The 21,069-nt window shown below is 47.3% G+C and overlaps 1 protein-coding gene across 12 annotated transcripts in view; it reads right to left on the reverse strand.

Moving 5' to 3' along the window:
- Window positions 1–21,069, reverse strand: part of otofa (otoferlin a) — a 34,940-nt gene extending 13,871 nt beyond the window's left edge. For all 12 annotated transcript variants that reach the window (XR_011038955.1, XR_011038956.1, XM_068342844.1 and 9 more), the window contains exons 1-14: window positions 20,781–21,069; window positions 18,177–18,235; window positions 13,049–13,137; window positions 8,360–8,459; window positions 7,294–7,481; window positions 3,046–3,119; window positions 2,679–2,805; window positions 2,538–2,592; window positions 2,312–2,443; window positions 1,564–1,626; window positions 1,291–1,375; window positions 1,060–1,219; window positions 797–983; window positions 26–212 (exon numbers count right to left, since the gene is read on the reverse strand). Coding sequence is in view for 10 of the 12 variants with exons in the window: in XM_068342844.1 (XP_068198945.1) it covers window positions 26–212; window positions 797–983; window positions 1,060–1,219; window positions 1,291–1,375; window positions 1,564–1,626; window positions 2,312–2,443; window positions 2,538–2,592; window positions 2,679–2,805; window positions 3,046–3,119; window positions 7,294–7,481; window positions 8,360–8,459; window positions 13,049–13,137; window positions 18,177–18,235; window positions 20,781–20,862 (1,588 nt within the window). In the remaining 2 variants the exon portion in view is untranslated. The remainder of the gene's footprint in view (window positions 1–25; window positions 213–796; window positions 984–1,059; window positions 1,220–1,290; window positions 1,376–1,563; window positions 1,627–2,311; window positions 2,444–2,537; window positions 2,593–2,678; window positions 2,806–3,045; window positions 3,120–7,293; window positions 7,482–8,359; window positions 8,460–13,048; window positions 13,138–18,176; window positions 18,236–20,780) is intronic.

The following is a 21,069-nucleotide window of genomic DNA, read 5'->3' on the forward strand; positions in this document are numbered from 1 at the left end:
GAGGCTTGTAAACCCTCTGGTCTACCTTTGTCGCCATCGTTGGATATCTTGCGTAAGTCGATGAAGTGCGTTCCTATGGCGACGTCGTTGACCTTGTCCGAGTCCCGTATCTGGACCTTGATGCGTTTGCAGAGGGGAGGGAAGAGCTCCGTGAAGACGACCTGCTCGTTCCAGATGGGTTCGTAGCTGCTCCTCTGGACCGACGTCTTCCCCTGGAGGTGGGCAGGAGAACAACAAGGCCCGAGTTCTGTTCATGCCTTTAACCAGAACACTTTCTAATTCTAATCTCTGCCTTTCCTTCATATTGTACAGTCTTTACGTACAAGTCCGATAGAGGAGCCAAACCTCTGGAAGCTAATCTTAATGATAAACTACTGTTCTGGTGGTTGAAGGCCCGTGTGGCTGGTACTGAAGTGAAAAATGGGTCTCCTGCAGGTTTTAAATAAAGTTTTTCAACAGGTTCAACGAGCTAAGAGCTGAAACGTTCTTTACCACGTGTTGGCGGATGGATACGACATCAGTGAGACCGGATCTTGTTCTTGTTGGTGAAGTAAAGACGTAGCTCGTGTGTTCTCGTGATTTTTGTGTTTCTTTTCAGTCTTTATCGTTGTTTACATTTATACATAATTAATTATACACAGGTAAAGTCTGCGTGTCTATTGGTTGATAAAACCAATAGACACCAATAATGATTTGGGGGGTTTGGGGCTTTCTTACAAGACTGGAATGGATTCAACTCCAGGTTCTACTGTAAGTTCTCCTTTAGGTTCTCCTGTGGGTTCTACTTAATATTTACCTTCTGCCCGGCGAACTGGACTTGCACGTAGGGGTCCACCAGGTCCCGGCTCTCGCCGATGAAGGCCTTCTTCACGTTGGCCATGATGGTGGTGTTCATCTTGGGGAGGCCCTCGGCGCGGTGGATCTTCACGTAGAAGCGCGCCCACTGGCGCTCTGCTGGGATGCCCTCAGGCAGCAGGAGGTTCCTGCAGGGGGGAGAAGACAATCTCCATGGTAACGGGTAACGCCTCCTGCAGACACAACGTTCCTCTTCTTCCTCACCCCTCCACGTCGTCCTCGTCCGTCTCGTTGGCTTTGTGCGGCGTCTTGATGTTGTCGCCCTTCCCGACCACGGCGATGTCACACTTGAGGTACCCTTTGCACCCCGCTGTGATGTCATCAGGGTCGGACAGGATGGCCCACTTGTGGTAAAACTGATGCTCTGAGGATGATGTCATTCAGTTAGGACGGGACGCCAGCCAATCAGCTGTCAGGAACACAACCGCCGCTTACCGGGTTGGGAGTAAACCGTCCCGACGTCCATCTTGAACGTTCCCACCAACGTCCCGCTGCGAAGGAGGTTTTTGGAGTGGATGACCTAAAGAGATGGGACACAGAATGCATTGTGGGAAATAAAGAGCAAACTCATTATTGGAGCTAATTTATTTGTTTGTTTGAATTATTTCCCATGCAATAAAAGAATAAATATGAGGCAACAGCGATTTTAACAGCATTTATGACAACATAAAATGTTTATTTGTTTGTTTGTTTGTAGCGAGAACTCACCGACAGCTTGATGATCTTGTCGAACATGACGTCAGGCGGGACGTGGAAGTCGAAGACGAAATACTGCATAGAGGACAGCAGGGATTAAAATCACGCTTTTCTGTTCGGGTCCGATGACATCACAGCTCTGGTGACATCACAGCTCCGCCCACCGAGTACTTCACTGTCACTTCTGACCGGTGGGATTTTGTAGGTTTATCATAATCTCATAAACCAACTTCAGTGTTTGTTCTAAAGAAGTCTAAAAAATGTTCTGTAACATCTGAGACATAAATTAAATTATTAAATTTAATTAAAATTAAAATTAAAGTAATTAATTAAATTAAATTATTTTTAAATTACATTATTATTCATAAACTATTTTTATCAGTTTTTTACTCGGCATTTTAGAAATAACTTCATTCTGCGCTGCTAAAACTAGGAGCTAAAACACTAGAAATAAAATGTGAATTTGAAAAGAAAAGGTTTAAATTCTGAGGATACAGTCCAGATAAATAAACAACAAGTAAATAAAGTTTAAAACAGGATATTGATGATTTCTCTACTTGCTGCTATAAAACGAGGCGTTTAGGTTCCGTCTGACGTCTAAACCGGTTCAAACTGCTCCGCCGGGGGGATTTCTAGACAAACACGAATCGATAGTAGACAAATTGTCCCCGGGATGTGACCCGGAGGCCGAGTTCTGCCCCCCCGCCCCCCCACAGCGCTCAGCTATTGGCTGGATCTATTTTCTTTAGCGTAAACTCACCTCGTTGTAATACGGACAGTTTGTCGACTCCTTCATGGACGTGTACTTCCTGTCGTCGCCGATCTCCACGCAGACCACGGGGTCCATGTTGAGCCCCATCAGCTGTCGAGCCTCGATCACCGTGATGCTGATCTGATGGGCGTTAGCATTGCTAAGCTAAACCTGCTAAATCTGCAGGAATGAACTTATTAAAAGAGAAAAAAGACGAACGATAACAAACGCGCACCTGGTAGTCCACCGGTCGGCCCGAGCCCGGCTCCATCTTGATGTCCGGCTTCGACCTGAAGGAAACAGAACTCATTTTCCCATGATTCCACACTGGATGTGTTTATTTTTGGTATTATGAGATGCTAAACAGTTAGCACACCTCTTGTTGGACACGTTGGTGGTGACGGCCGTGACCGACGCCAGGGAGACGGCGTCGGGCTCCAGAGATCCGGCGAGACGCATCGCCTTCCTGTCCAGGTCGTCCATGTCCAGGACTGCCGGCTCCTCTGGACCGACAGGAAGTGAACAAACATTTATCTATATTCTGTGTGTTTAAATCACGTCCGATTTCCTGTCAAATTTTTATTTTCGCAATTTAAAATTTAAAAAGAACTCAATTCAGGGTGTCAAATTAGTTTCTGAGAAAAACAAGTTCGGTTTTAAGTTTGTTTTTCTCCCAGTGTGTCTTGAACGCATCGTTTGCTCTAGGATTAGAGGGGGGCGGCCATTTTTGTAGTTTATTTTACCTCCTCTCTTGTGGTCGTCTTTAGAAATCTTGATCTTGCCGAGTTTCATGGCGGAGAAAACGCCCCTCCCTGCTCTGGGGGAGGAGAAACGGTTGGGGAGGAGAGGGGACACATCATTAGCATCATTAGGCTCCTCCCATCTGTATCGTCGGACATCTTTGTAACGCGGTTGGACATTTAATTCCCTCCGGCGGACCCTCCAGCCCCCCAAACAAGAGTATCCGGTGTCTCTGCATTGATGTGAACGGGATCACATGTCGCCGCGGCAACAAAAAGCCTGTGATGTCATCGGCAGGACGACAAATGAGGGCCCTTAATTATTAAAAATGAGCGTGACCGTCCAATTTGCTGCGGATATGGATCCGTGTCTGGGGTACATCCAGGTCCGGATCCAGAACCGGACGGGGACCTGTGGAAAACCGGTGCAAATAAAGGTCAGTGAACGTCTCATCTGAGGCGTTCAGGGACGGTAGGAAAGAAGAGTTCGCCCTAAAGTTGCTGGATCATCAAGAGTTACTAAATCAAAACCATTCCCAGTTTAACCAGAACATTCAGAAAACGCGAGGCGGAACTCGGAATTCAAAATTTAAAATTTGGAAAAAGCAAAACAAACCAAAAAAAAAAATAAAAAAATCAGCTGGAAATTTTTAGCAGCAAATTTAAATTTGGTCTTTAAACCGTTAAGAGTTTCCGTCGTGATGCAGGGATCCTGGCATGACATGACATGACATGACACGAGTCACACACACGTGTTGCGTTACGTACCGCAGGACCTCCACCACCTTCCTCCTGTTCCAGCTAAACGTCCATCATCTCCAGCCGACGGCTGCAGACAGTCGGACCGGCCGGACGGACGGATGACAGGAGGGAGGAGGGGGCGGAGCTGGAGGAGGAGGGGGTGGAGCCCGAGGGGCGTGGGCGGAGTCTCGGATGTGGAGTGAGATATACATGCTTGAGAGTCTGGACAGCTGCTTCTTATCAGAGAAAAAATGTGAACTAAAATGATAAGAATATCGTGATTGACTTTAGTTTGATCTGATTTTTTTAAGCATCATTTTGACCTTTGACCCCCAAAACTTTAAGTTAACCCTTAAATAACCAAACGGATGCTGCGGGAGGAACCAGATTAGAGAGGATTAACTCTCTTCAGACACAAAGGGAGCCGGTAGTCCTTCCATGTCCTCCCTTCACTTTCGTTCCTTCTCTCTTTCTCCGTGTTAATAATAAATACAAGGACAGACATCAGAGGCGAAGGCTTTCAGCAGGACGCCACGCCTGAATTCAGATGAAGGAGAACCTCTGCGGCGTTTTAATGTGGGCTTCAAAGGCCAGGAAGTTTTGAGAGATAAAAAAATAAAAATAAAAATAAAAACTCCCCCAGAAATTGCAGCAATTCCAGGTAATACCAGGTAATATCTATTTTCTTTTTTATCCCATTAAAGACAATTAAAAGAAAAGTTTACTTGCACTCTGTAGAAAACTTTCAAAATAAAAGACTAGAGGTGGGCTCAATAATTCATCGACGTCTATGGGACGTTCTGCACGGGGGGGGGCTCTACTGAAAGGACTCCTGCATCTCCCACCCACACCCACAAGTATTGGGATGCCTCCCGGGGCGGCGCCGGATCGACCCGATCGGCGATGGAAACGGGAAGAAACAGAACCCGCTGAAGCGTTATCGAACGCTCTGCAGCTTCACACCTCCTTCCTTCCTTCCTTCCTCCCTTCCTTCCTCCCTTCCTTCCTTCCTTCCTTCCTTCCTTCCTTCCTTCCTTCCTTCCTTCCTTCCTTCCTTCCTTCCTTCCTTCCTTCCTTTCTTCATCATGACCACTTTTTTCTTCTGTTTTAACTTCAGACTGTCACACAATACATATAAAAAGTCACCGTTTGAGTTATAACGACACTTCCTGTTTTATTTTGAAACCTCACATTCCACTTCCTTTCTATCTTTTTCCTGCTTTGTGATTGGCCCAATTAGCCTCCTCCTCGTCAGATGTTTCTTCCTTCCCCTTAAGTTTCTTCTTTTCTTATTTTTTGGTTCTATTTCACTTATTTTTTTAAAAAAATTTTAGTGTTTTTTTTAGATTCATTTGCGTCACAAAAGTGGAATCTTCTGTAAATTTAATCACCTCCATTTAAACATTTGTAATCCAGCCGTCATGTCGGCGCAGACTGAAGGAAACGGTCGAGGAGAACGAGCGTTACACAACAGATTTTAAATTTTAAGCAGCTCTGTTGCATTTTTTTACTCCGTTGTTGCATCAACTGAACCAGAGGCGAAACCCCCCCCGAAAAAAACCAACAACCTCTGGATAATAAAGCTTCATTCAGAGACAAGAAGCTGGCCTTTTTCTCAAAATCTGAGCAAATGTAGGAATTTTCTTCTGCATCGCTAGATTGCCATGGCAACCCACGCGTTTAGATTTTTCTTTTTTTTTTGTTTTACTCGTTTGCATCTTTTTGTCGTCCTCAGGCGTGTTTCACCGAACGATGCACGTTACACGAAGCTTCATCGTCCTTCATCATCCTCTTTTTCCCTCCGCTTCAGCAGAATCATTTATTTACCGGGAAAAACCGCGCAGCAGATAGCGCCCAACGCTTCGTGGGCGCCGACATAAATCATCCTGCAAAGCCTGGAGACTGAGGGGGCGGGGCAGCTGGATGGGCCAGCTTTGAGGGGTAGTTTCACTCAATTTAGGAGGGGTGGGGGGGCGATAAATTCTGGCGCATTGATGAAAATCCCGTGGCGGGGGCGGCGGGCGTGACCTTTAGGCTGCGGGTGATCGATCACACCTGCACAGCAGTGGGCGGAGATCCAGTTCTGTTTGCGTTTGAACCCAGAGCATTGTGGGAAAAAATCCTTAAGTGAGAAATTTGAAGGTCGTCCTCAAGATATGAACATTCGACTTATGAACATTCGTAGATACGAACAAACGCGCGCCGACTTGTTGACCCCGATTCAACAGAAGAAAGGAGGAAATAGACCTGGATGCTAACTGGTTAGCATCAATCAGTTGTCGCTTTTCCTCCTGGACTTGAACGCCTCGTTAGCAGGACGAAGACAAACGCAGATGCTTCGTTCAGGACGCTTAAAAAGGCTGGTGATTCATCGGCCGTCACCACCTCCAGGGTCTGAGGGGGGGGGTTAAAGTAACGGACTAATTATCACAAGTCGTCTCCACTTGGTTTATTGATTCTGCTCCGTGACCTGCGGGTGGCGTCTCCCCGGCTCCGTCGATCAGGAGGAGGAGGAGGAGCTGTCGGAATTTTATCCACAAAGCGTGACTGACGGATCCGCAACCACGGCAACCAGACGGGATGACAATCGGATTGACGGCCTGGAGCGAGGTAAGGAAATGGAAATGAACCTGGTGTTCTTCGAGACGAGTGGACGTCTTGTTTCCTCCAGACGCTCCCTAAACGTCCGCAGAGGGTTTTTAGTTTAAAGCCGTGAGGCGGCGCCGCGACGGGCGCCGCGTCCGGCGCCAGAGACGCTTACAGTAGCGATCGATAACGCCCACACGGTGCTCGGTGTACAACAACAAGCAAACTGCAGAGGAACGGAGCAGCCAATGGGGGGGTCGGATTTTCATGTTGAATCCACATGACCTCACAGAGTCCATTAACAGGTTGACAACAACACACACCCTCACACAACAACAACAACAACAACAACAACACAATTCACTGTGGTCTTTAACCACATCAACACCCAGACTCCGGTGACACCACACGAGGCAGCAGGGGTCAAAGGTCAAGAATATCCCTATTCATTCAGGGATGTGTTAAAACCCTAAAAAAACTGAACTTGGTGTCTGCAGCATGTATGTTTGTTTACAGCATGTTTGTCAGCATCATGTTTGTTTGTTTGCATGTTTGCATCATGTTTATATCCATCATGTTTGTTTTTTGCAACATGTATTTGTTTGTTTACAGCATGTGTTTGCATCACGTTTGTTTGCATCGTGTTTATTTGTAAGCATCATGTTTATTTGTTAGCATCATGTTTATTTGTTAGCATCATGTTTATTTGTTTGCATCATGTTTGCATCGTGATTGTTTATTTGCATCATGTTTGTATTTTTGCATCATGTTTTCTTATTTACGGTCAAATGTAAAGTGGAAAAATGGAGATGGGAACTGTCCCCTGGTGTCAGGTCCTGAAGTTCCCACTCAGAGGAATATTCCTGACATTCCACAGCCGGGGTTAATGGGATGTTCTCCTGTTACCATGGCGATGCTACTCACTTCCTGAAGGTGGGTATGGATCCCTGCAGCGATCGTCCCGGAGACGTCCCGGAGCTGTGACCCGACAGCAGGCTGTCCGTCTCGAAGGCGAACATCCCGTCACGGTCGTCGGGAACGTCTAGGAAGTCCCGGTCGCTTCCCGACCCCCCGTCCATGGGCTGGTACCGGATCTCTATGGTAACGCTGGTCTGGAAGCAGATTAAAAGCTGTTTGTTGTTTGTTTGTTTGTTTGTTTGTTAGCAGGAAACACAAATCGGGACGTTTCGGAACATTTTACTAACAAAACGGGCTGTGGGAGGAGCCAAACCTGCAGCGGTGGCTGTATGAGGCTCAGGCCCCGCCCACTGAACCAAACCCGCCCTGAGGGCCGGAGCTAATCAATAGCATCCGTCTAGTCCCTCTAGTTTCCTTGATCTCAATTGTTAAATTTAATCAATAAACCAATAAAATTCCCACCAGGAAGGAAATCGAGAGACGGAGTCTCCAAACATTCCAGATTAAATCGACGCCCGCGGCGCAAATCTAATTTATTCCCATCAGCTCACAATCCGACGCTAACGGGACGATAAATCATCCGTCTCTTCGGCAGCGGATATTGGGTTTAATCGCCACGGCGACATCCTCGTTTGTCTCCCAGTGGGGGGGGACGACATCGTCCCGCTGACGATGATGATGTCATCTTCACCTGACGGGGCGATTCATTCACACACACACACACACACACACACACACACACACACACACACACACACACACATACACACACACACACACACACACTCTCGTGATTCTGTCCTCATCGCACTCGCCGGAGGCAGGCGGTTAGCTTTGTCGCCATGGCAACCCCTCCAGTGCAGTTGCAGGTAGACGCGTCGCCCTCAGGTGATGCTGGAATGAGCTCCATCATCCAGAAGCATCACGTTAGCATTGTTAGCACTTTAGCATAGCGCTTTAGCATAGCGCTTTACTTCCTTTGCATCTTGTTACTCGTGCTACTTTTGAGGACTTCCATAACTTTCAGCTCTCTTCAGCTATGAACAGTTTGACCTTTGACCTTTGGGCTCACCTTAATGGATGTGTTGTTGTCGTCCGTTAGCGTGTCCGTCAGCTCCAGGTGTCCCTCGTCCGCCACCTTCTGCAGGACCATACAGAACGTTCCCACCAGCCTGCAGACACCAGCAGAGATCCCTCAGTTAAACGCTGCTTTTTGTCCCCCCCCCTCCCCCGCTCGCCGTCTGCTTCCATCACGCCGCCGGCGGATCTACTTTCTCAGCTGCACCAGTAAATACTTTTAATTGACTGGAAGCATCTGTCAATTAGCGTCAGCCGCTCCCGACAATCTGTCACCCCCCCAAAGCCAATCACAGCTAACGCCCTTCGCCAAGCTCCTCCTCCTCTTCCTCAGCACCCAATGATGAGACTTTACGATATTTTATTTCAATTTCTGTTCGTGCAAAGTTGTTAAATTTAATTTGCATTCGAGTTTTGTAACTTTTTGGGGGTGGAGCTTGAGCATAAAAGTGGGCGTGGTTAACTGCAGCTTGTAGCTACATTCACGCGTTTCCAACTGCAGGATGGTTTGTGGAATTCCACCATGAAAAGAACTGCAGCCGTCCAATGAGAGCTGCTGAATAATTCAAACATGTGACCATAAACCGGTTTGTAATTCGCCGACCAATCACAACGCAGCGCTCGATGAAAGCCGAGCCGCAGACACACATCTTTCTATTGTAATGGATTCATTTGCATCTGCAAAAAGAAAAAAAAACACACACACACACACACACACACACACACACAAAAGGGAAGTTGCGGACAGCAAACACACCTGCGTTTTTAATCTCATTGAATGCATAAAAGAATAAAATAAAAATGGAGAAAACAAACATCGCTGAGCTAAAAACGAGTCTGCAGGGAGAAATCAGGACATAAAAAGATGAGCGCACAATCAATAGCTTCCCAGTTGGCGCACAGCCACACACACACACACACACACACACACACACACACACACACTCAGACTCACGATGTCCGCAGGGGACGCCACAAATGATGAATTTCCCGACAGGATGACAAAACCAACAGGATGAAAACTCCTGTAATCCGCAAAAAAAATCAATCAAATTTAAACATCCAATGAAAACACGGCCTGCAGGTCGACGGATCGGCGGAAGTTCTCGTCGTTTTCTGGTTCCTCGGAATCAACCTGGAGCTCCACAGCAGGTTGATCCCTCGACAGCTCGAATAAAAGGTAATAAAACAACCAAAAAAACGAATGTTTACGACTCCAAAAGCAACAAAATCTCATATTTTAATGAGAAAATGCTATTTTAGCTGCTCCTTTAGTGTCATTACCCGGTATGCTAATATCGTTAGCACCAGCAGTCCTTCTTAATTTCCCTTGTGGGATCAATTCAGTATATAAAAAAAAACTATAATAAAATACATCAAAACTCATCACTTTTGCATCATAAACAACAGGGAGCTAACGTTGCTAGCGGTGCGACGTTGTCACATGTCCCGTGCTGACAGGAAATCAGGTTTTTACGCTGTGAAAACTTTTTATTGGAGGTTGAACAGATGGACTTCAAGGATACAAAAAAAAACAAAAACCGGAATCAAGCGTCTCTTTATGTTGACGGATCGATTTGTGGAGCTACTTAAAAATCAAACTGTCCGTCACTTCCTTTTCAGACGCTGTCGCGCTCCAACAAGCGCTGAATAATTGAAAACCGGCAAGTCTTCTCAGGTTCTGGATCTTGTTTTTTCTTTTTCTTTTAACTCTTCAAAAGACGCCGTTCATTATTTATTGAACGCCTGCGAACAATTTACTTTCATCTGCTTTATAATTTAAATCTGCCTTCCCCTTTTCCATTTGTGTCGAGCTACTTTGCGAGCCTCCAGGTTTCCTTTGCAAATCTCCCAGCCTATGCAGGGTCATCAGCCACCACCACCACCACCATCCGCTTACTTCCTTCACTCACTCATCTCTACTTCGTGAAAAACCTACAACAACAATCAGACACATCCTATTGGGTTACTATGGAAACGTTTAAAAATGTAATAATTAGGGGGTCAGGGTTAGTAATAAATTATTACATTACGAACCAAAAATTTTATGTAATCGCTTCACGGCTCTTGTTACGTTATGGGCATGTTACATCCCAAAAACTGGCAAATTTACTACGTTTTTTGGCTTAACGAATAACATGATGAATATTTATTCCTGCTTCCATTGAACAAGCAAACCGGTGAGAACCTCGGCGTGGTTCCACCACAGGTTCCTGAAGGGACTGAACTCTGAGGTCAGAACCACTGCTGCGCTTCTGTTTCTTCAGTGCAATGAAAAGGCAAACAGGAGCTGAAGCCTCTGAGGGGAATGAAATTCATTTCATTTCGTGCTGAGAGACGAGAAAAGAGACCGATAAAAGTCAAAGACGCTTCAAAAGGAAACACGACGACGACGATGGAGGTTCTCTCCCACCATCGGCGACCTGTCGGGTCGACGCCCGTCTGACGAGGCTTTAATTCCTTCTCATCTGATCTGGCGATAAACTCGATGCGCCGTCAGCAAACCGCGCCGCCGGCGCCTCGCCTCCGCCCGCCGCGTATTGATTACGATTAAATAATCTGCAGCTGCGTCGTGTTTACAGAAAGAAACGGTTTCTCAGGGATATTTGTGGCCCGTGTCTTTTGTTGCTATGGCGATGGCATTTGCATTTACGCAAGTAAATTTGGATTTTACAGTCAGTCTAAAGTCACTGGAGGAAAACTAGAATGATCAGAATTTAGGGATTGTCATGGCGGCTGACGGGTGGATGCTCAGGTGGAGGCGGGATTAGAGGTGTAGGTGGGCGGAGCTCAGGTGAGGGGAGTGATGGGCGTGTTGGTGAAAGCCTGAACAGAATGAGCTTCATAAATTCTGCTGCATCAGACGTATTTGCATATCCTCCATCTCCAGGTTCTGGTTTGGCCGGCGCCCGCTTTCAGTTCCACCATCTGCTGTTAGTTCAAGGACACCTTCAAAAAAACAGCTGCTTTCTCTGTTGTGGTGTGTGTAGTGTATAATTAATTATATATAAGTAAATAAAGAAAGAAAAGGAACGTCAGGAGAACACACGAGCTACGTGTTTACTCCACCAACGGTCTCACTGATGTCGTATCCTGAAGTTTCCTGACTCGTATCTCAGATTTCTGCTCGTATGTCAAAGAAAAATGTGGACAAAGCGACGACTCGTATCTCAAATTACTCGTACCTCGAGGTCCCATCCTCTGTCTGAGACTGTTTTGTTGGGATGTTGTTCTGTTGTATGTTTTTATCTCTTATAGATCTGCAGGAGTCCAGAACAAATTATTCATGAAGTGTATCTTTGCTCACGTGGGACAGTCTCACAATGTGTTCACCACGACTTTAAAACATTCTATCAATAATTCCGTTTACTGATCCTCCTCCATTGGCCCCCCGGGTCCCCCGCCCTCGGGCATTAGCGTTAGCCTCCCCCTTTTGTTTGCTCTTGCAACTCCTACGCGACATGTGAATAGAAGCGCATCGCTCAACCACGAGGGAAAACGGATAATGACACACGGCCCGTACGCCACTACATCACCCGGACCATCATGCATCACTGCTTTCTCTTTGTGTTGCGGTAATGCGATCTCAGTTGCGGTCGCGGGGCGCGATACGCTGGCCTCGCAGCGTGTCGGCGCCGGTAATGATGCCGCCGGCAGACATATGGGCCAGGTGTGAGCGCAACGCAAGCTAGGACTCATTGTGAATTATTTACCTCTTAATGTGTCTTTGCATGCAAGAGTGTTCGTCTGCGTAGATTCTGAACGCGCATTTGAGGTTCCAAAGCAGGAAGTAGATGAAAAAGTGAGCTTTTCCAGTCGAAAATGGACCACCAGGTCCTCCGGGTGTTGTCCTCTGGAGACCACGAATGTCAGAATCAAGTTGTGCAGATTTCTGGGAAGGTGGAACGAGCTAGAACGTTAGCAGAAATGTGGCGTTGGCCAATTAGCGCAGTTTTTTTTTGTAAAGACGTTTCAAAGCTGGCACCTGCAGGAGAGAAATCCCCCCAAAGAGGAGTCAGAGCCGGTCGGACGCTGCATTAATGCAGCACCGAGTCTTGTTTTGATGCAGTGCTTTCCCCCCCCTGGACAGAAAACCAGCAGGTTTTAAACGTAAAGCTGTTGCAGGAACTTCTTGCAAAGTCGACAAACGCGTAGAGATTGCCCTGAAACGTCGCCTCCTTTCTGCAGCATCTGTCTGCACAGCTGGTCCAGTCTCTCCCAATCGCAGCCCACGGATCCAAACGCGCCATCATTCACACGTTAACAAGATAAGGAGGGAAATTAGATATAGACCCACGAGCAAAGAGAGAAACGAGGTTAGAATTCAACACCGGACTTCCTGGTAGACTCTAAAACACTTTGACGTCTCAGAAGTAAGACTCTTCCTAAAGACCCACATGAACCAAGACTCACATGCTAAAACGAGATCAGGCGATCTCATCAACCCCCCCCAGAAGCTCTACGCCTGTCATGATCGATTGCTCAGCCAGCCCGAAGTGATAAACGCAGTCATTACCCACAATCTCCAGCCATTTCATTCCCTCCTCGAGCTTCGGCGTCCGTTTCGCTCACAATTGAGTCGATTAGAACCAGTTCTCTGAGACATTACCCTCCATTCGTCTGGGGAAACGGAAGCGGGGAGGATCTGCTCCGAAACGGCCGTTCTCTGATGGGAAGGTCTTACCTGTTGGAGAAGACTTTGCTGTAGTTGTAAACTTGGATCTCCAGCATCTCGTTTCCGTCCAGCCTGCTGGCGATGGGCCACCGGAAGGTCTAGAAGAAACAGAAATATTGGTGATTCGCGCAATCGGTTGATCCGGAAAAGATCGATAAATCAATCGAAGGACTTATTTCAGGCTCGTTACGTAAACCCAACTAATTTGATTCCCGTCATTTAGGCAGAGGAAACTACGTTTGCTTTGCCATGAGAAGTTATTCGGATGTAAAGCGACAGGGAGAGGATGAAAACCAACCGCCGCTTTCCTTCACGAATCATTTTCCACCAGAAATCTCCACGGCGACGTCTTCTCTAATTGTATTTGTCGGGACGATCAGACGCTCATCGAGTCGCTTCTGGACCAGCAAACAGATTATAATAAGAACACGCTGTTAATTAGCCGCTAAGTCAAACGGGGGGGGTTGAGATGTAATCGCTTTAACGCCACGTTCTTAATTACTGTAATCAAAGACTCTAAAGACGGCGCGTCCTTCAGAGATTACGGCTGTTTCAATCGCCTGTTCCGTCTGATCAGCAGAATTTATCACAAAGATTAGAAATAATCTGTTGAAGATATCTATTCATCCCCGGGACACATCCAGGGTGTACCCTGCCTTTTGCCGATACTCAACTGGGATTGGCTCCAGCAACCCCCGTGACCCACAGTCGTCAATATATGGTTGGAAGATATTCTCACTCACACAACCGTTCATGGAAATCAGTTCATTTTTTGCCAATAAACAAACAAACAAACAAACAAACAACAACGACTGAACCCGTGTGTTGGAAACAAACTGTTGACATGTTTTCTTTAGTTCTGGGATGCTGCCAGAAAATGGATCAATGAATAGTTAATGAAGTAGATCAATAATGCATGGAGTGTGTTTTAGCTTTACACCAGCAGAAATAAGATATTTATGAATGGCCTGTTATCAAACCTGTTATTAAGTTTGTTATTAAACCTGTTATTAAGTCTGTTATCAAACCTGTTATTAAGTCTGTTATTAAACCTGTTAGTAAGTCTGTTATTAAACCTGTTATTAAGTCTGTTATTAAACCTGTTATTAAGTCTGTTATCAAACCTATTATTAAGTCTGTTATTAAACCTGTTATTAAGTCTGTTATTAAGTCTGTTATTAAACCTGTTATTAAGCCTGTTATTAAACCTGTTATTAAGTCTGTTATTAAGTCTGTTATTAAGTCTGTTATTAAGTCTGTTATTAAGTCTGTTATTAAGTCTGTTATTAAACCTGTTATTAAGCCTGTTATTAAGCCTGTTATTAAGTCTGTTATTAAACCTGTTATTAAGTCTGTTATTAAACCTGTTATTAAATCTGTTATTGAACCTGTTATTAAGCCTGTTATTAAACCTGTTAAGTCTGTTATCAAACCTGTTATTAAGTCTGTTATTATACCTGTTATTAAGCCTGTTAAATCTATTAGTAAATCTGTTATTAAAACTGTAGTTAAATGTGTTATTAAACGTGTATGAAACCTGTCATTAGGCTTGTTATTAAGCCTGCTATTAGGCCTGTTATTAAGCCTGTTATCAAGTGGTGGTCACTGGCCGAGGTTATAACTGTACTTCCGTCACAAACATGCAGTGGGTTCAAACCCCTAGGAGAGAATGTGTAACAGGACACAAATGAACACACACACACACACACACACACACACACACAGTGGTTGTGTTGTTTGTGTGAATGTGAAGACATCGGAGTCAGGTTTAGTGATGTGTGTGTGTGTGTGTGTGTGTGTGTGTGTGTGTGTGTGTGTGTGTGTGTGTGTGTGTGGTGTGTGTGTGTGTGTGTGTGTGTGTGTTTCACATCCACACACACTCAGCCTGCATGTCTTCATCCTCTGCTCAAACGTTGAATGCTGCTTATCTGTGGTTGAACACAACCCTGAAGGAAGCAGTGAGGCGTTCACGGTGCCCGACGCCTGCAGCAAAAATAAAGGGCTTAAAAACCCACACAAAACCAGAGCCGAGAACCCTGTCAGGCGAGAACGTGGCGGTACGGGTCACGTCTCCTTTTTCTGTTAGTGCACCACCTCCACAAAATATAGATCCCGATCCACCAGATCTACATCAGGATCCAGATCTGGATCCTGATCCGGATCCGCTGATGCAATGCTCCTCCTGTCGGATTCCATCTGTCTCTGATGTTAAAGATTTAACGCAGACATCCCAAAATAAACACCGGGCTTTCTTTCCGAGCCTCTGGTCAACTCTATCTTTCCCAGAAGCCCTTGTGTTGTATCTGAAGCTGATTGGCTGACAGGTGTGGTGGCCTCGCCGGAGCGGTGCTGATGCTGCGGTGATCCCACGCTGCATCGCCATGGCGAGTAGATGAATGACCAGGCTGTCCTCAGTCCCCATCCCACCCCTCACCCCCTCACTCCATCCTTTTGATAACCCTTGACTGTTGCCATGGATGCAGGATGGAAACACTACAATGGTTCATTATGAGACACGTGTCGTTTTAACAGTGATGTCGTTGCTGCTGGAGGCGGGTGTGAGGATGAAAGCGATGAAGGAGCCTCCTCCTCCTCCTCCTCCTCCTCCTCGGACACTGAGGAAAGGGTTTTTCTGTTTTCTCTGGTTTTGCCGTCGACCTCTGCAGCAGTAAATTATTGAATCCGCCCTACATCTGTTCCATCCAGTTCTCCTTCTTCTGGTTCTCATCTTCTAAATAAAAGATGACCAACGTGAAGAAGAAGAAACGGACGCAGAGGCCAGAATCCACCGTTAAAACTAGAAAAAAGTTGAATATTTAAAGAGAATTTAATGATCAACTCCACAGAGGCGGTCCAGTGTGGTAGCATGGTGATGCTAATGCTAGTCAGGAAGTGGGGTGGGCGGGTCTTCATGATTGGTGGACGTCTCGCCTCAGAACCAGGAATTCAAGGAGGCACGTTTCGGAGCCGGGCGGCTGAATAGTTAGCTGTGGGTTGTGCAGACGCAGCGATAATGAGGATGTTTGTCTGGAGACACGCTCACAACTCCAGGAGACTCAACAAAGTTTCCTCCTGAGATGATTTCCCTCTTTTCTCTCTCTAAAAATAGAAGCTCGGTTTTGTCTTCTAGTGGAGGTGGTGGAGACGAGGAGGATAATCAGGAGATGAGAGGACAATAAGATCCAGCAGGTTAGCATGAAGAAGAAGAAGAAGGAGGAGAAAGGAGAAGAAGGAACTCCTAACACTCATGACTTTAACTCATCATCACTCCTGAATCTGAATAATTTATTGCAATTAAAAAGTGGAACATTTTAAGCTCCACAGAGTAAAGCTGTAATTCCGTCCCGTACGATCAGTGTGTCGACTGAGCGGCGCCGCGTTTCTGCACGATCATCACTTATTCAGCTGGAAACTTCCTCCCTGGAGCCACTGAATCTTAAAAAGACGGAGAATTCAGGATATTTTTTAGCTGCGGCAAGAATTCCAGCTCTTCTTTTTGAACTCGAAGAAGTCTGGGTGGCGTTTGATTCCATGTCAGGGGTGCGCCGACGTTGATAAACCCCAACCCGGGTGGCGACGCCCACTCGCTTCCCTTGAATCTGATTACCGGAGGAAGTGACCTCATGGAGTCGGGATCCGTTGCTGATGAGGACGAACAAGAGCGAGAACTTCAAATGCAGCTGGTGGGCGGAGAAAGGGCGGAGTCTTGGCTCCGCCCATGTGTCTGTGGTCGCCCCGGGCAACCACGACTTCAGTTAAAGATACACTGCAAAATAAAATATGCTGACTTCACTTGAAAAAATTATGCAACCTCATTGCCTTAAATAAATTAAGCTAAGTCAATTAAAAATAGTGAGCAACCTTAACTGGATCACTTTAAGTGACCGAGACTTAAAAAATTTAAGTTCATGCAACTTAACAAATTTGAAGTGGGGGTGCACATGGTTCATTATGGTGTAGTTGCAACCGTGTGTAAATGACATTCAAGGCGAAACGCCATTAAGTATCGCAAGTATCTCAATACCGTGGTTTCAGCACTTTTTTGGCCACGCCTCCAGCATGCACACAGATTTTTAACCAGATATTTTTGCTCCAAATATGTGGTGATGGGGTGATGGGGGGTTAGTGTGGGGGGGGGGGGTCTCATCCATGGAATGAATAATGAACCCAGATCCCAACAGACCATGGAGAACGCCGCTATGCTAATGGCCTTTAGCGTAGTGAGCCGTGCACGAGTTCTGTCACCGGGGATGAAGATGTCAGATGAGGAGCTGCTCAAGTGCTTATTGGTGTGTGTGTGTGTGTGTGTGTGTGTGTGTGTGTGTGTGTGTGTGTGTAATGGGGGGGCACCAGCAGCATCGCTGTACCGGGAGCACAAGTCGTCCCGAGGGAAACCCGGCCGGTTGACGCTGACCGATGCTAACGACCTCGCCGCGGCACAAGAGCGACGAGCGAGCATAGCGCGGCACCATCACAGCGGATCATGTCTAAGCCCCGCCCCCCAGGAGGAGACGCCATCCTCCCTTCTGAAACTCCTAGCATGTTTTTTCCCCCCCTTGATTAGCCTAGAAACAAAAGCTCGCCGTTATCAGGCAGGAAGCGGCGGCGCGAGCCAATCAGAGGGGAGGAAAGAAGCTCAGCGAGAAAAATTTAACGCCGAAAATCCTCCAGCGTCTCTCCTCGCTGCTCCTGAACGCATTTCCTCCAAAACGAAGCAGAAAAAGTTGGACAGGAAGCCGTCGGGAATCGAACCGGGAATATTTCCCAGAATCCTCTCCTGTGGAGACCCAGACAGGTTTGAGCCGCCGCGCAGATGCAGATTAATTACCCCTCAGTTCATCGTGTTCGTTTCACGCCTGGGTGGAGCCACCAGAACGCCAGCCAGGATGAAGTGACCATAAAAGGACGTGTAGGCGGGGCCAGTCGTCTGCACAAAAACATCAGAACTGCCGACGTCTGCTCATCTGAATAGTTTTCCGATCATAAACTCATCATGGAGCTTCACGAGGCGCCGCCGCCGAGGCGTGGGGGGCTGGGGGGGTGGGGAGGGAGCTGTGGGGGGGGGCGGGGCTGCAGCTCCTCAGATAATTGCTTGCGGTTTGTTCTGATGTTTGAGGCAGGAAATGAAGACACTGACCTCATTAAAGCGAGCGACGTCCTCACAGTTCTCCACCACCCGGCTGTAGAAGGACAGACCTGCAGGAGACAAACACTGATAACGTCTGTGTTCCCTTCAGTATGGGGGGGTCGGGGTCAGGTGACACATTTAATGATCACAACCATCATTCTACTGGCTTGTTTTGGTTTATGACCCCCCCTTATATTAAAAAACCCACACCGACACAGCAGGTTCAAGCTGGCTGTGGGGTTCAGCAGAATCATCCGCCGCCACCGCCACCGTCTGGATTCCGTTTCCTGCATTGATTTATCTAAAACAAGTGAACAATGATGGCTGTAGTCCTGGTGCTTTTATTGTGTAGGAGACCTCTCTATAGGCTAGTGCTTTTATTTTGTAGGAGACCTCTCTAAAGGCTGGTGCTTTTATTCTGTAGTAGACCTCTCTGTGGGCTAGTGCTTTTATTCTGTAGTAGACCTCTCTGCGGGCTAGTGCTTTTATTTTGTAGTAGACCTCTCTGTGGGCTAGTGATTTTATTCTGTAGTAGACCTCTCTGCGGGCTAGTGCTTTTATTTTGTAGGAGACCTTTCTGTGGGCTAGTGCTTTTATTTTGTAGGAGACCTCTCTGTGGGCTAGTGCTTTTATTTTGTAGGAGACCTTTCTGTGGGCTAGTGCTTTTATTTTGTAGGAGACCTCTCTTGTGGGCTAGTGCTTTTATTTTGGAGACCCCTCTACAGTCTAGTGCTTTTATTTTGGAGACCCCTCTACAGGCTAGTGCTTTTATTTTGGAGACCCCTCTACAGGCTAGTGCTTTTATTTTGGAGACCCCTCTACAGGCTAGTGCTTTTATTTTGGAGACCCCTCTACAGGCTAGTGCTTTTATTTTGGAGACCTCTCTACAGGCTGGTGCTTTTATTTTGGAGACCCCTCTACAGGCTGGTGCTTTTATTTTGGAGACCCCTCTACAGTCTAGTGCTTTTATTTTGGAGACCTCTCTACAGGCTGGTGCTTTTATTTTGGAGACCCCTCTACAGGCTGGTGCTTTTATTTTGGAGACCCCTCTACAGTCTAGTGCTTTTATTTTGGAGACCTCTCTACAGGCTGGTGCTTTTATTTTGGAGACCCCTCTACAGGCTGGTGCTTTTATTTTGGAGACCCCTCTACAGTCTAGTGCTTTTATTTTGGAGACCCCTCTACAGTCTAGTGCTTTTATTTTGGAGACCCCTCTACAGGCTGGTGCTTTTATTTTGGAGACCCCTCTACAGGCTGGTGCTTTTATTTTGGAGACCCCTCTACAGGCTAGTGCTTTTATTTTGGAGACCTCTCTACAGGCTGGACATCATTAAAACACATCCATCAGCGCTGAAACACCTGACGGCCGTCTGGCACCGGTTTGTCCCTTCAAACACCAATGAAAAGACAGATTAATGTCTTGTTTACCTGGAGAAAACAATGGGGGGGTGGGGGGGCAGGAGGCGGGGGGTGGGGGGGCATGAGGTGACTGAACGGAGGAGCGATACGAGTCCACGCCACAAAAACCCCCGGCGAGGTCACAATGATAAGAACAAATCAAGAACAAATTCATCCTCAAACAATCACCTGTTGCTGGAGGGTCACCTGAGGCCCCGCCCTTCCGGAAGCCCCGCCCCCTCCGGTCTCACCTGGCAGCTTAATTTTGCTTGTTTGCTTCATGAATTTGAGACGCTAACACGTAGGGGGTGTAAACTAAACTGTATTCAGTCCGATTGGGATTTGGGCGTTCCCGGGTTGCAGCCCGGAGCATTTTAGACACACCCCTTCCTGTCCAGACAGGAAGTAGCTTCAGTCGCTCAGGAAGTTCTCCCAAAAACAATATAAACCGGATTAGACGACAGGAAATGTTCCCGCTGGATTAATCCAACATCAACACGATTCACTAGTTTCAACAGGGCTCAGCAGACTCATCGGCCGTCGCCACCACCACCACCACCACCACCAGCAGGTTATTCCATCCAAACCTCCCTGGATTGTCTCAATGGGGGAGGGGGGGTGCTTTTTCACACCCTGCTGCTGACAGATCTCCTCCTCATCCTCCTCCTTCATCCCTGAACTCCCAAGAAACCAGCAGCAGGGGTCACGTGATCCATCACGATGCGCTAAAGAGCGTCAATTACCCCCGGGAGGGTCATTAAAATCGATCCCACCCCCCTCCCCTCCCCTGCGGTCGGTAGCATCAGTTTGACCTACTGGCCTTCACCGGTTGGAGTAGAACTTTACTTCCGGTCCATCAACCCCCGTGATTGGCTGAACCTGCTCTTCATTAGCTGTTTGACAAGATCGGTGTGACGTCACTTTACCGCAAAACTCGGGTTTGACCGACTCCCGCGGTCCCGAGAGGATTCTGAACGGACACGAACGCGCGTGGACGCGCATCCAGGCGCGTTCTCGTCATTCATTAAACCATTAAATGTGTAATAATCAATAATCATCAATAAGATATAATCTGGACTTTGCGTAAAAAGGGCGTCAGGGTGAATCCAGGCGCGCACCGGAAGGGGGCTCCCCCAACTTTTTTTTGGCGCCCCTCCCCCCCCCGGTGCCGCAGGTGTGAAAATCAGTGCCACGCGCACGTGCACGCGCACCTACCTCTGAAGGTAACCCTGGCGATCCGGTCACCCCTCCCCCGGAGGTGCGCCACCGCCTTCAGGTGGACCATGAAGGCCATCATCGGTGCGCGCCGGTGTGGGGGGGGGGAAACTTCAAAGGGTTCGGTGCGGGGCGCGTGTCGCCGGTGTTGTTAACGGAGCCTCTCCTCGCGTCCGGGCGCGTGAGTCCGGTTCCGTGCAGGCGGCATCCGGAGCCGCGGTCCCGGTACAAACCCGTGGAAAACGAACCGCGGATTAAATCTGAGCTCCGCGCGGACACCTCCTCCCGG

The sequence above is a fragment of the Antennarius striatus genome, chromosome 19 (assembly GCF_040054535.1).
Source record: "Antennarius striatus isolate MH-2024 chromosome 19, ASM4005453v1, whole genome shotgun sequence".
Taxonomy (NCBI): Eukaryota; Metazoa; Chordata; class Actinopteri; order Lophiiformes; family Antennariidae; genus Antennarius; species Antennarius striatus.